Source organism: Platichthys flesus, chromosome 1, assembly GCF_949316205.1.
Source record: "Platichthys flesus chromosome 1, fPlaFle2.1, whole genome shotgun sequence".
NCBI classification, from domain to species: Eukaryota; Metazoa; Chordata; class Actinopteri; order Pleuronectiformes; family Pleuronectidae; genus Platichthys; species Platichthys flesus.
In genome coordinates, this window is record NC_084945.1 from 16,504,316 (window position 1) to 16,517,654 (window position 13,339).

At 40.3% G+C, this 13,339-nt stretch overlaps 1 protein-coding gene across 1 annotated transcript in view; it reads right to left on the reverse strand.

Annotated features, from left to right (window-relative positions):
* Nucleotides 1-13,339, reverse strand: part of LOC133952820 (CUB and sushi domain-containing protein 1-like) — a 284,080-nt gene that overhangs the window by 233,852 nt on the left and 36,889 nt on the right. Inside the window, exon 2 of the mRNA XM_062386890.1 lies at nt 10,697-10,809. Within this exon, the coding sequence (XP_062242874.1) occupies nt 10,697-10,809 (113 nt within the window). The remainder of the gene's footprint in view (nt 1-10,696; nt 10,810-13,339) is intronic.

Consider the following 13,339-nt stretch of genomic DNA (forward strand, 5'->3'; position numbering starts at 1 on the left):
ATGAAATAAGACTTGCTCTGTGAAAAGTCCTGTTGTGATAAGAACCCTCATTTTATTCCGCAGCATTAATGGCACAGTACAATGAACTGGATAGGTTAAGATAGCCTAATGGTACTCATCCCATTAAGATACATGTGCATGTGAGTGTGTGTTGCTGAGAAATAAGGTCTGTGCTGCGCAGTATGTTCCCAAATCCCAGTATGTGCCTGGCTACTCAGATAAGTCATTGGTCATTATGAACATCCACCTGAACTCTGATCACTGCCCAATATCTTCATGTGCTTGAGAAGAGCTGTCCAAGAAAACAACAGTGTGGATGTGCTGAACACCTCCCAGGTGAGAGTGATCCCATATCCCTCCTGCGCCAGTGCCGAGAGACCAGTTAGTCCAAACAAACTGAAAATAGCACATGAAGGGAGCTACGTTCAAAACCACTTAGATGTCATATTGACTTGACTGCATGGTGTGAAGTTGATTACCCGCTCACAACACTTACTACAAGTATGTGTCTGTGAGAGTCAGAGAGTGTGTGGCCTGGCTCCGACAGCATGCTTTGATGACGGTGGTATCACCCTAGGACACTCTGCTGTTACCAGACCATGAACGCACGGCAACACAGACACACACACACACACAGAGACACAGACACACACTCACAGCTGGAAAGTTGACATTGCTGCTTTGATCGATGTAGCTGACTACTGCTGGCGTCAGTAACAGCAGCGTTATATGACACACTCCCACAGAGAAGAGCTTCCTATGGCGTTCCAGTCAATATGGGTTAATGGTGTAACGGACTGCTTCTCCCTTTCCACTCACTCTCTGTTGCTCTTTCGCTCTCTTTATCTCTCAAGCGCATGCACACACACACACACACACACAAATATGTCACAGCACCTGATGATCCAAGTTGACAAATCCTGCAGTCGTCCTCCCTTCCTTTAATGATTTGCTGTGTTTGCTCTAAGAAGCTTCCCTGCTGAATCCATTGGCTCTGACTAAACCCACCAACCTATTATTCTCAATGGGACACACAGACACTGATAGGAACAGAGTGTAACAGGTCGATAGCGAGCGGAAATAGGCTACGTGCTGGTAAGAGAGAAATGTGGTAAATGTCACCCATAAACATAATCATAGAAATCCCTCTGAGCCCCCCCATCTTTCATAAAATAGGTAAAATGCCATTTTCTATGTTTAATGTATCACTTCATGTCCCAGTTGGTCGCAGAATCATTCCTGCTTAAGATACGAAGGCATATTACACTGATATTTTTATAAACCTAACCCGTAAACGCGCTGAAAACCGTCTATTTATGGAAATGTATGCGTGTCTTAATTTACATGTATGTGTGCACGAGTGCTCTACTTTAAGGCGTCTTATTATATACAAGCAATTTTCATCGACATATTACGTACACACCAAGGCCATTAAATTCAGACATCTTAACCATTTCCATTTCAAACAGCTAATATTTTTCATGTATATAACACATTCCATCTGTATGTATGCAACCCATTTCATCAACAAGCTAATCAAAAGGAAATCCAAATGAATTTATTTTCCTCTGGAATGACTGAGACTTGTTTACCATCTGACTTTCACGCACAGAGATGGAGTCTGTGTTGCTGTTGCCAAATCTACATGAAAGCAGTTCTTATTGTGAATCTATATTTGCTGAATATAGACCACACGTATATTTCATACACCAGCAGGAACATTGTGTTCAGAAGAAACACACAAGTAGTTTTTCGTGCCTAAACCAAACCAAAACATGACTGTTCCACTACCTTTGTTCGTGTTAAGCAGTTTTCACACATGACATCCAGAGGATATCTGCAGATTTGGGCCTGGACTTTCTCCTGAGTTAACTTTTCACTCGTGAACAACACAAGAGGAGATTCTCCGCTCTCACACGTTCACGACAACAAAGAAATCTGCTGCTGAGAACATTCAACACACATGCGTGTCTTCTAGATGTGTGGCACCGCTTTTTCCTCTAAATATATTTGTATTCTTTTCTTTTTTTTAAGTATTACACCTTATCTACACACCCCTTAGATCGCGGGGAATCCTGCAGAGAATCTCCTGCTGTGGTCTCACATGGGCTCATTCGGACATTCTGCAGATTTATTTCCAGGGGGCTGTAATGTCTGAACCTTCTGGAGCTTTGTCTTGGTTAATTTTATTTAGGAAGTGGGTCAATCTGGTCTACAGTGGAACCTATCAGGCTAGGCAACTGTCATTTAAACAAGGACATTACTTCAGCCAGTATTTTAGTACAAAATACTGCAGGTGGGGAGAGATGGATGAACAAATGTTACTTGCAGCGTGGGGTGGAGCTTTATATGGTTTTCTCACCATAATTTAAATATAAAGGAAAACATTACTTTTATGTTTCTTAAACATCAACCTGATCAAAGGGGCTACTCTTCAATTTTATGAATACAAGATCTGGTGAATGTGTTACATACTCTGGTGACCACCTCTTTCTGTGGGGAGATGTTTAGTGTTGCTGCAGCTAAAAGAAAAAATAAGTCATGCATAATGATTATGACTATTGTTTACTGTTCTATATTATAATTGGCAGAGAAATCCACATAGACCAGCAACAAGGGACCCCCTGCTGAGGCCATTGTTTTTTATAATGCTGCCTATTCTCCACAGGAAGTATTTTCAAACACACAAAACTCTTGCATTATATATGCATATGTGTGGAGCATATTACTGGTATGTGTAATGATTGATAAAAAACCCTCCTGTTTATCTTTGCACTTCCTGGAGTCACTATAGGTCAACCAGGTGGAGGGAATTAACTCAATGAATCCAAGCAGATTCTCCTTCGATAAGTCAGGAGTCTGAGGACAATGACGTTCAAAATCTATATTGGAGGCTGCGTGGATTTAACTGATAGACGCAGAGCACGAGTCCCAGGGCCCGGTCACACTGATGTGAAGCGAATATTGCGGGTTAGAAGTTCACTAAATCTGAACTCCAGGCGCTGCGATTCGCCTCACCACAGGAAGCAAATGTTTATTCGCCTTCTGCCTCGCAAAGATTGGAAGTGAACAGGAGGCGGACTGATACATTTACATACGTGGGACCATAGGCTCTTAGGTGGTAACATTTGTGAAATACGGCCAACCAACCACAAAACCAGCCAAACAATCATATAACAAAATGTTTAGGGTTCATCTGTCCTAAACCCTTTATTTAAAAAAAAGTTTATTCTGTCTGTGCAAACTGGTTGCAATGGCTTTTTGCAGCCCTCTTTACTTTAGTAAGGCAACATTCTGTAAAATAAAGGCACCACTAGGAAAATGATCCTGTTAAGGGCATTGGAGAATCTCCAGATGAATAAATCTCTCTTAAATGTAGCATCATGTCTAAGGACCTTGAATCCCAGAGCAGGAGGCTGCAATCTTTTTGCATTTTGTCCGGTGGTTGGTTGGCTACAGGGCTTCTGCCACAGTCTGAGCAAAGCTTTGCATCAAGTCAGCATGATTTAGAAGCTCCTAGAAGTGTTCCTAATGGATTCCACACCAGTCTGCACAGTGGAGACGGAGAGCGAGTCAGGGAGTGAGGGAGAGACGATGGAAATGCCAACACCAAAGGGGATGAACTTCCTGCAATTTTACAGATACACACACATTCATACACAGGCCCTCACATATGACATGTTGTAATGCAGTGTAAAAGTGAATGTATAGTAATCCATACATTGTGACATGGGGAGAATTGGCATAACAACACGAAATGAGGAAAATCACAAAAAACAGCTGTGACCTGGGACACGTGCTAGAACATGGATCACAAACACAGGCCTGTGTCTCTCTTTCTCTTCTCTATCCTTGAGGATCTTCTGTGGATTCTCCCTTAATTGCTTTTAAAAAGTGATACCTACATGTAATCTCTGGCTTTTTTAAATACTTTTGTGTGTGTGTGTGAAAGAGAGAGAGCGAGATAAGGAAACTCTGAGTTTATGCATGTGCTTGTGTTTAATGTGCAAAGTCCCTTTAGTTTAAAGGGTTTCCAAGTCGTGTAGGGACTGAAAAATGTACACTTGGCCTCTTTCTCTATGGGCGTGTGTGTGTGTGTGTGTGTGTGTGTGTGTGTGTGTGTGTGTTCGGGGAGAGTGGATGTATGAGCTTGAGACTTTGAAGATGATGTGATAGTGTTCCAACTTTTACCTTTTAAGGTGGTTGTAGTCAATAATACTTTAACACACACACACACACACACACGCACACACACGGACAGAGAGCTCTTCTGTTGGCATGCCTATTGGAGATAATTATCAACAGTGTATAATTAATATACATAGTTAATTAAAGCTGTGCTATTGTATCTTTAGTCAAGATGGTAAATGAGAATTGTTAAAACATGTTTCTCCTTTAAATAATTAGTTTATAGTCATTTGTTTACTGTCCTTAGATTGAATTTACCCATTAAAAATACATTTGTCAACAAAATAAGATTCAAAATTTTTTTTTCTTCATTCGGTACAAATTTGATAATCCCCATCAATTGGTATCTATATTGTATTATACATTCATACTCATTATTAACTATTACCTAGCTTGAACTCTTCAACCCAATAAACATATACACTATATTTTACAATGTTATTTTATAATGTCAGTAACAAGCACCGCAGCTGCACTGACTCAAGTTTCCTCACATGAAAATTAGCACACTAAATGGAATAAATGGTCACATGCAGTAAATGTTTAAGAAGCTGTAAGCGGCAGGGAGACAAGTGCTTGTTTGTTACAGGTCCGTTCAGTTACTTCAAGAAAGTAAAGACCCCTGAAGGGAAAGTGCTGGTAGTGTTTCCTGTTGCCAAGCCACAATTGCAAACCTTCATTAAAATGTATAATACTTTTAACATTTAGCATTTGGTTTCATCAGTGCTAAACACTGGTTACGCTTCCAGTGCCATCAGGATCACACATCAAGACCCTAATATCTGAATAGAAGATATTTAAGTGGACTTACAACCCAAGGCTTCATTCATTATTTTTCCAAAATAATAAAAGCTATGGCAGTGAGTCTAACTCCTGATGAAGCAGCTGTTATAGTTTACACTCACTGACTGATTTTTGAACCTAGAGATAACAAATATAAATATATTAAATTATCGAATAACTTATTTCTGCAGCTGAAACAAACGAGAAGGTGGTGAGGGAGATGTAAGAACTTTATTTGACAAAATGCTCCTGACAAGACCCAAATGCACCTAAATACAAAGTGTAATACAAACTTTTACTGTTAATAAAATATGAGTAAAACTATATACTCTTTTATTTCAAAAGAACCTTTTATTAAATTTTGGAGCTTATAAACAGTTTTTAGCTGTATTAGAACAGAATTGCTTGTAACTGGACTAAACATTTCACAAATGCCCCGATCTATGTACATTCAATCGTTTACTATTTGGCAAACCAAGCTGAAATTACCATAATATTTAAAATTAAATAACACAAGACCTTCAGACACTTCAATCGATAAAATTTCACCAAACATTTTCAATTTGATTATTGATTTCCTAATTGGTGTGTGAGGAATTGGCCTGTAGAATAAAAGCAGAATCATGCCACTGAGTGTAGGGAATAGCTGTACAATATAATTGTCCTGTTATTTGGCTGAGGATCAAAGACACACAAAGAGGCAGAGCAATACATTGTCCTAGTAAAGAGAGACTTTTGTTCTGTATCTTGTCTATTGATGGATGAGATGGGAAGATTAAGTAATTATCTGGGAGAGACATTGCAGTGACACTCCAAAAAGCAGAGGAGATAATGAGCAGCCTTGAACGAGTGCCATGCAGTTGGAAGACTAGCTGTTTGTACAACTGCACAAGAAATAGTGATTTCATTGTTTTATTTGTTTGCCGAGACCAGATTTCTGGAAATACCCCCACAGGCATTTCAAACCCATCCCACGGAATGCTCTTTGCAGGTCCAAGCTGACGCAGCCGCAGGGTGCAAGTCTGACTTAAATATGGAAAAGCTTCCCGATACTGTTTGAGGTAAATCCTCAAATTACAAATCCAATTTGGACGTGAAGAATTACTTTGACCATATATGGCTCCCAAATTCTATTTATAATTTAATTTCTGTCATAATTGCCACATCCGAGAGAAGGTTTACCTTTTATAATTTATAATGATATAGTTAGCAATTTTCTTTTCATCAAACAGAAAGAACCCAGGGTCTAGAACATAATGATTTGGAAGATGAACATCTGGAGACAGTCGATCTTGTGCTGAGTGGTATAGATACATTGAGCCCATTTGAATGATAAATTGACTCTCTCCTGACCAAGCCAGCCCTTCCGTGCAAGACACTTACACCACCCGCCTCACCCCGAAAGCCACCTCGATCGTGAGCGACACCAGCCACCCCGCACACGGTCTGTTCAGCCTCCTACCCTCTGGAAGAAGGTACAGGAGCCTCCGTTGCCGCACCACCAGACTCGGAAATAGTTTCATACACCAAGCTGTCAGGAAGCTAAATTCTCTCCCCTCACTCCCCCCAGCCATACCTCTAGTCTAACTGGAGGCTTAAATCCCCCCCAAAAAAACTAAAAACACTCAGGACTCTCTTGTACTTCTTGTACTGTTTGCACTTTATGACTTAAATCACTACGTTTACACTTTTAGAGAACCTTATGCTGCTGTACAAAAATTCTGTATGTTTACTTCTGCAACAAACTGTCTCTTGTACTGTTTGCACTTTATCACTTTAATCACTACGTTTACACTTTTAGAGAACCTTATGCTGCTGTACTTAAAAAAATTCTGTATGTTTACTTAGTATTAGGAAATGTCTTGTGTTATCTGTTGTGCCTGTGCACTTTATATGTCTCACTGTGGGAGAGCGGGAAACGTTGTATCGATTCCTTGTATGTTCTGAACATGTAAGAAATTGACAATAAAGCTACTTTAACTTTAACTTTAACAAGTCAGATGATTGCATCTCTGTGATGTGTCTAACAATTCTGGTTCAGATTCACTCTATCCTCCATCCTGTCTCCCAATCAAGCTCTTACCTTGGTAGCCTCCGCCGTTCAACCACCTGCCCCCTTCACACCGTCCATTCTTGCATTCTCCACTCTATTGCTCCCGACCTTCTTCCTTTATCACCCATCATATTAACACCTCCTTGTCGACTGGCTGTTTCCCCAACTCTCTGAAGGAGGCAGAGGTAAACCCTCTCGTGAAGAAACCCATCCTCGACCCGTCTGAAGTAAACAACTGGACCTGTCTCTCTTCTGCCCTCTTCTGCCCTTTCTTTTCAAAGCTCTTGAGGGGGCTGTCTTTAATCAACTCTCTTTATCTTCACAAGAACAACCTTCTTGATCCTCACCAGTCTGTTTTCAAGGCAGGCGACTCAACTGAGCCTACCCTCCTCGCTGTCTCTGAGCAACTTCACACTGCTACAGCAGCCTCGCCCTCCTCTGTGGTCGTCCTTCTAGACCTTTCTGCTGCTTTTAACTCGGTGAACCACCAGATCCTTATTTCCTCACCTCAGTATCTGGGCGTCTCAGGCTCTGTTCTCTCCCTGCTCACATCCTACCTCAAAGGCCGTGCCTGCTGGGAAACTTGCAGAGGATCTGTGTCAGAACCATGTCACAGCATCCAGTCTGCCTTGCAGCGTTTAACCATCTCATCTTTGTTGACTGATATGAGTTTATGTAATTTTTTGATGCTGGTCTCCCGTGTCCACACCTCTCTCTCTATTCGTTCCTCTCTTCAACTTTCTATCTCTCTCTCTCTCTCTCTCTATTCCCCTCTCTCTTTTTGCTTTAGGGGACATTAATTGATGATAATCTTGTCTTGCTGAGCTGGTTTGCAAACTTGCTTTTCTAAAGGCCTGATTTTTCCAGCACTTATAGCTACATTTGACCCATTCTCCATTTATCTGGCTCTCTCTCCAGCCATTCCTCTCTCATGCAACTGGGATCTGATCTGTTAACCATATGTTCAGACTTATAGTTCAATTTGGTTTCTTTTAATATAGGGATGGAACACGGAGAAGATGTGTAAACAGAACTGAATATGTTAGGAGAGATTCAGACGGAGAAGGGAGGCAGGTTGTTAAAGACAATAATGAGACTTGGGCCCAACAGATTATTTGTTAGTGTAAAAAGCAGAGACAGAAACTTTTAATATAAAGTTAAATAATTAAAGGAGTGTAAGAAAATGCTGGAAAAGAAATACAAAAGTCAGAGATGCAGATGTCAGGTTAGGTTTGATGTTTTTTTTCTGATATGGAAAAATTAGTTGCAGTGGGAAGCCAAAGCAACAAGACGGACAAGAGCAGAAATACAAAGACACAACCACTGAAGACAATTTAAGTTCAAAACTGTGCCCCAAAAACAATCGTGGATGTGCTTTAACAACTCCAGAGTGTGCGTGACTGAGTGGTACACAGGGAGGTATTCACCGTCAAATAAAACGTGATGCAACGGATTAATATCCTTCCACTTGCTGCACTGAACATGCAATCACACCCTCAATGTACAGTGACTATGAGAACTGTTTGTTCATTATTTGAGAGATACAATCTTTGAGCAGCGTAAATAGATTAACTTTGCCTCAAATCTGCCTTCTTTATATAATTGCAATTTGCACAAATAACAAGCCCATAGTGTAAAGAGGCACAGTTAATCTTTGATCTGAAACCCTGCTGTGTGACTCCTAAATGAACAGCCTCATTTTGTTCTTCATACTTCATCAAATCTGCAATGTCTGTTTGCATTGAGCGTTTCATTTGTCTCTGTTTTTTTTCTGATGTTCACTCAATCCTGTGTGTACACCAGTAACACACAGATGGAGTACACAGCTCACCAGTTAGCCTGAGGTTGCAGGGACTGATCACATGATTGATGACTGATCTCATACACACACAAAACCCAAACCAAAATAAAAGTAATGTTTTGATGCATAAGTGCAATTTTCTTTACACACATCCACAAATACACAGACATGCACACATTCGCACTGCACAAATCAATTCATTATGTCTTGGGAATCAATGCAAACACAAAGCGACATAGAAACAAGGACATTAGCAGAAAGAACTGTCAGTTAAACAGCCACACACACACACACACGCACTCTCACACACACACACACGCATAAGCAAAATCACTCCTGAGGTAATAAACACACTTAGAGGTCCCAACAGATGTGAAGCAGAACATTGGAAGGAAAAATAAAGACAAAGCACTTCCCAGAAAAAGGTTTAATGGCTGTCAAGTTTGTTTTAACACAAACACACACACACCAAATCAAAATAATTTAAAGTGAGATAAAGGTGAAACAGGTACTTGGATATACACACACGCACACACACACACAGAAAAAAAGAGAGAGAGTCAGCGAGAAAGTGGAGTAAGACTGCATATCGGGTCTCTTGAGATTGTGTTTGATATTTAGAGTTCATGATTCATAGATGAACCGTTACACAAGCCTAATGGAAAGTGTGTCTGTGTATGTGTGGGTGTGTTTGTGTGTGTTTATGTGTCTCTGTGTGTGTGTGTGTGTGTGTTTGTTTGGTCGTGTGGGTGTGTGTGTTTGTGTTTTCAAAAGGTCAGGCTAAGCATTTGTGCTGCATCCCAACAGGCAATGCCGACATGCAACAGTCTACTATGTTCATAGTAGCACACATCTGACATCATCTAGTCAGGAAGCACTAATGTGTACATCCATCTTTATGAGCAGGGAAACGAATACAGGACACGTCACCAACACATTATAAATACACATATAATATATAGTCCCAACTGATGGAGGGACAACCAAGAGAGCAGTCCTGGGCTTCTAGCCAAGAATCGTCCACACAGAACTATTAACATCAACAGTAGTTGTCATAAATCAGAAGTAAAGCTTCCCTATACAATTTCACCTTGGGTCCACAGAAAGTTGCTGCATATACATCTCTGCTGACTCAACACATTTTGATCAACACAACTCATTTCCTGATTTTTCAGTCCTGTAAATGATGAGTTTCTACTCAACAGCATTGTCAACTACACTGTGAAACGTTAACACCGACCCCGCCTACAGTCTGTCAATAAAGTGACATCATGGGGCTGCCATTTCCTTTCCTAGCCATTGCTATGTTTTGTGATGAAAATATATAGTTTCTCAATAAAGCAAATTTCATGAATCCTTCTGTTTTGTAATCAGCAACATTCACGGTTACGGTTAGAGACCAGAATATAATTTCAGACTTATTGTTTATGATAATGTAAATAAAATAGTGTCGCACGTCACTGAACAGAGTGGCAGGGCTGACCAAGATGCTCACCAAGCAGTGAGCATCTGGTTTCAACAAGCTTCTCCTGCAAGCACAATCTGAACTGTTCTCAAGCCATCTCACTAAACTGGCCCCAACACGTATAATATTGAGTAATATTCGGCTCTACAACAAGCTTTTGAACAGCTGGATATACCACTTTATACCACTTTTTAGGACTTTCAGAAATCTAGGCACAGTCCAGCTTTATTTTCATTTCATGTTGCATATTGTGTTTCTTATCTCCTTTGAACACAATATTATTCATGCACATTCTCCAACATTCACAAATGGCTTCACAATTCAAACCCATCCTCACTATTTCCACAGTTTCCTGTGCATCATGACCAGCATTAACACATGGCAATACACTCACACATGGTCTTACCTTCGTAAACAGCTCTGAAGCCCTGAGCACTGACGGCAAAGTCTGTGGTAAACCACAAGGCCAATATAGATCCGCTGCTGACTATAGGGGAGGGCAGCATGAATCCTGACAACCTGGAAGACACATAGAAATGCATGAAAAATACATCTGTGAAACACAGCAGGACAGTTGACATCTGAGGGAAATCAATGAGGCAACATCAGATCCGGAAACCTGAACGAGGGCAAAATAAATAAGCATATGACAGTAAAGCACATTGCTGATGCTGCGGTGTAGACCGCTGCCCCTGAAGCCATAAAGCTCCCTGCTGGCCTGAGATCGGGTTCCTCCAAGAGCTTTCCCTTTTCTGTTTTCCCCACACCTCCTTCTCTCCGGTTTCCTGCTGTCTTGTCCGCTGAAGAAGAGAGTGATTTCCCCACCCTGTAAACATAAATCTTAGATATGCCACTTACCAACCTAACCAGCCGTGTCATGAGCGTGGACACATACTGTGATTTATACTAAAGCAGTCAAACCTACATGTGAGACAGTCAGGTTTGACTGATGCAGCGAGGTGAGACTGCGGTTACACAGGAGCTTGTGCAAGACAGTTTGTTAGTTTTTGCATAGAGAATAAGGAGGTTACAAATAACACAAAACAGAGAGAGGAAATATCAAGAGATTAACAGCATACATAATAACATATCAACAGTATTGATATATGTTTATATAAAGAAAAAACACTTAACACTTTACATAAAGTGGAAGTGGAAGATTACATCAATAACCAAATTTGCTGCAAATCTGACAGAAGTAAGTAGATATATTAGACAAAGATCTATAGGACGATTACATCTATATTGTAGTTACCGCCTTTAAGAGTTAGAATGCAAATCCCAAACCCACCTTCAACTACATCTTTTTCAAACTGAACGACCGCAACAAACAAATGCACCGACTCCAGGTCACAGACTCTCCAAAAGTTATGACCTTTTACCTGTTTTGATTGGGATTTTTTTTAGGCACAGCCAAACACAAAGTGTCAGTGGTGATAAGCCATTATATATGAAGGAGCTCTGTATCAACACACTGACATCCATTGCAAACTAGAATAGCCCCTTCTGAGGTGGAAGCCATTTGTCCCCCAGCTGAAGGACTTCTTGTTTTGACATCATGACGTTCTCATGTTTCAGAAAGTGACTGAGGGATCTACAAATAAAATGTTCAGTTCTTATGCTTTAAATTTTCTTTTGCACTTTTTGACACAAGCAGAGCAGAAAATCTAAAAGCATGAAATGACTCGTTTTACTTTTGAGGGTCCATGAAAGTGAACAAAGTGTAATGATGTGTAACATAACAAGTTCAGAAAACAATTTCTCCTCGTTTCATGGCACACAAAAGTAAACAACAAGGAAGGTTAGAAGAGACAAAAATAACTGCAAATGTAAAAAAGAGGACACAATAAAAGGGAATTAAAGGCAGATACTTGCACAGGATTCAAGTGCTAACACAGACCAAGGACAGATGAGGGTTGGGGCGACACAAAAGACATGACAGTGAAAGTGAAAGAGGAAAAGTGCCAGAAATGGAAAGTTGTTTTGAAAAAATTAAGGTGGACATAAACTAAAAGAAATAGGAAAGAGGAAGCCGTTTGAATAATATGCATCGCAGAGGACAGTGACAAAATGAACGATTTGAATTCTCTGGCCTCAAAGCAAGGGCACAAAAGACGGAGAAGAATGGATGACGTGAGAAGATGAAAAGAGACGGAAGGAACTGAGGAAGGACAAGGCGGAGAGGGTGTGAGGTTTGAGGAGAAACAAGGAGGTGAGGAAGTGAGGAAGAAGAGAAATGTTATTTCTTCTTACAACAGGTGTTAATGAGATTTTAGCCAAGATAGTGTCTGTCACCTCTCTCGCTCTTTTCCCTTCAATCATATGCATTTACCCAGTTATCAACCTTCTACAGACTGAGCATCCCTGTGACTATAGGCTAATTAAATCTCTCACACTGTTCTCACCTGTAGGACATGCTAATATTTTCAATTTCTGTGAGCAAATTGAAATGCCTGGTATATTATGTGAATATTATAATTCCTCAGATAATTAAATATTTCAGTTGACAATTTGTTAAGTTGTATTGATTATTACTGTTTGTGATTGTTTGGTTCATAAATATCAGTATTAAGATAAAAAAACATTAAACTTTTTTGTTGTTGTCGAAAAGGTTATTCCGTGATTTGTGGATCTCGTCTTATCATTTATGAGCTTAGAATCATATATTATAAATATGTTTTACGATAAAGGGGATTTAATACGAAAGGCATTTCTTTCATTAATAGTGTAAGAGCATCTACTTTTTTCCATTGTGTGCTTTTCAGTGCACCGTCTATAGTCTCAAGTACAAAGAGAATTTCCTGGTCAAAGGTTGGGACTAATCACCTTGATGGACCACAGCGGGCAGCAGGTGCATCTCACGTGGATGTACTTCAGTCAGACAACTCCCGTTCAAATGTTAATTACAACACAGGCACATGTTAGTGTTTGGCGTCTAGGCTCCGACTTAATTAGTCCCTCACATATGATTACATAGATATGATGGGGGTGATGAGCAAATATTTATAACCCCCCATTGGAGCACAGAGGAGGATGCTGGCTCAGTCCG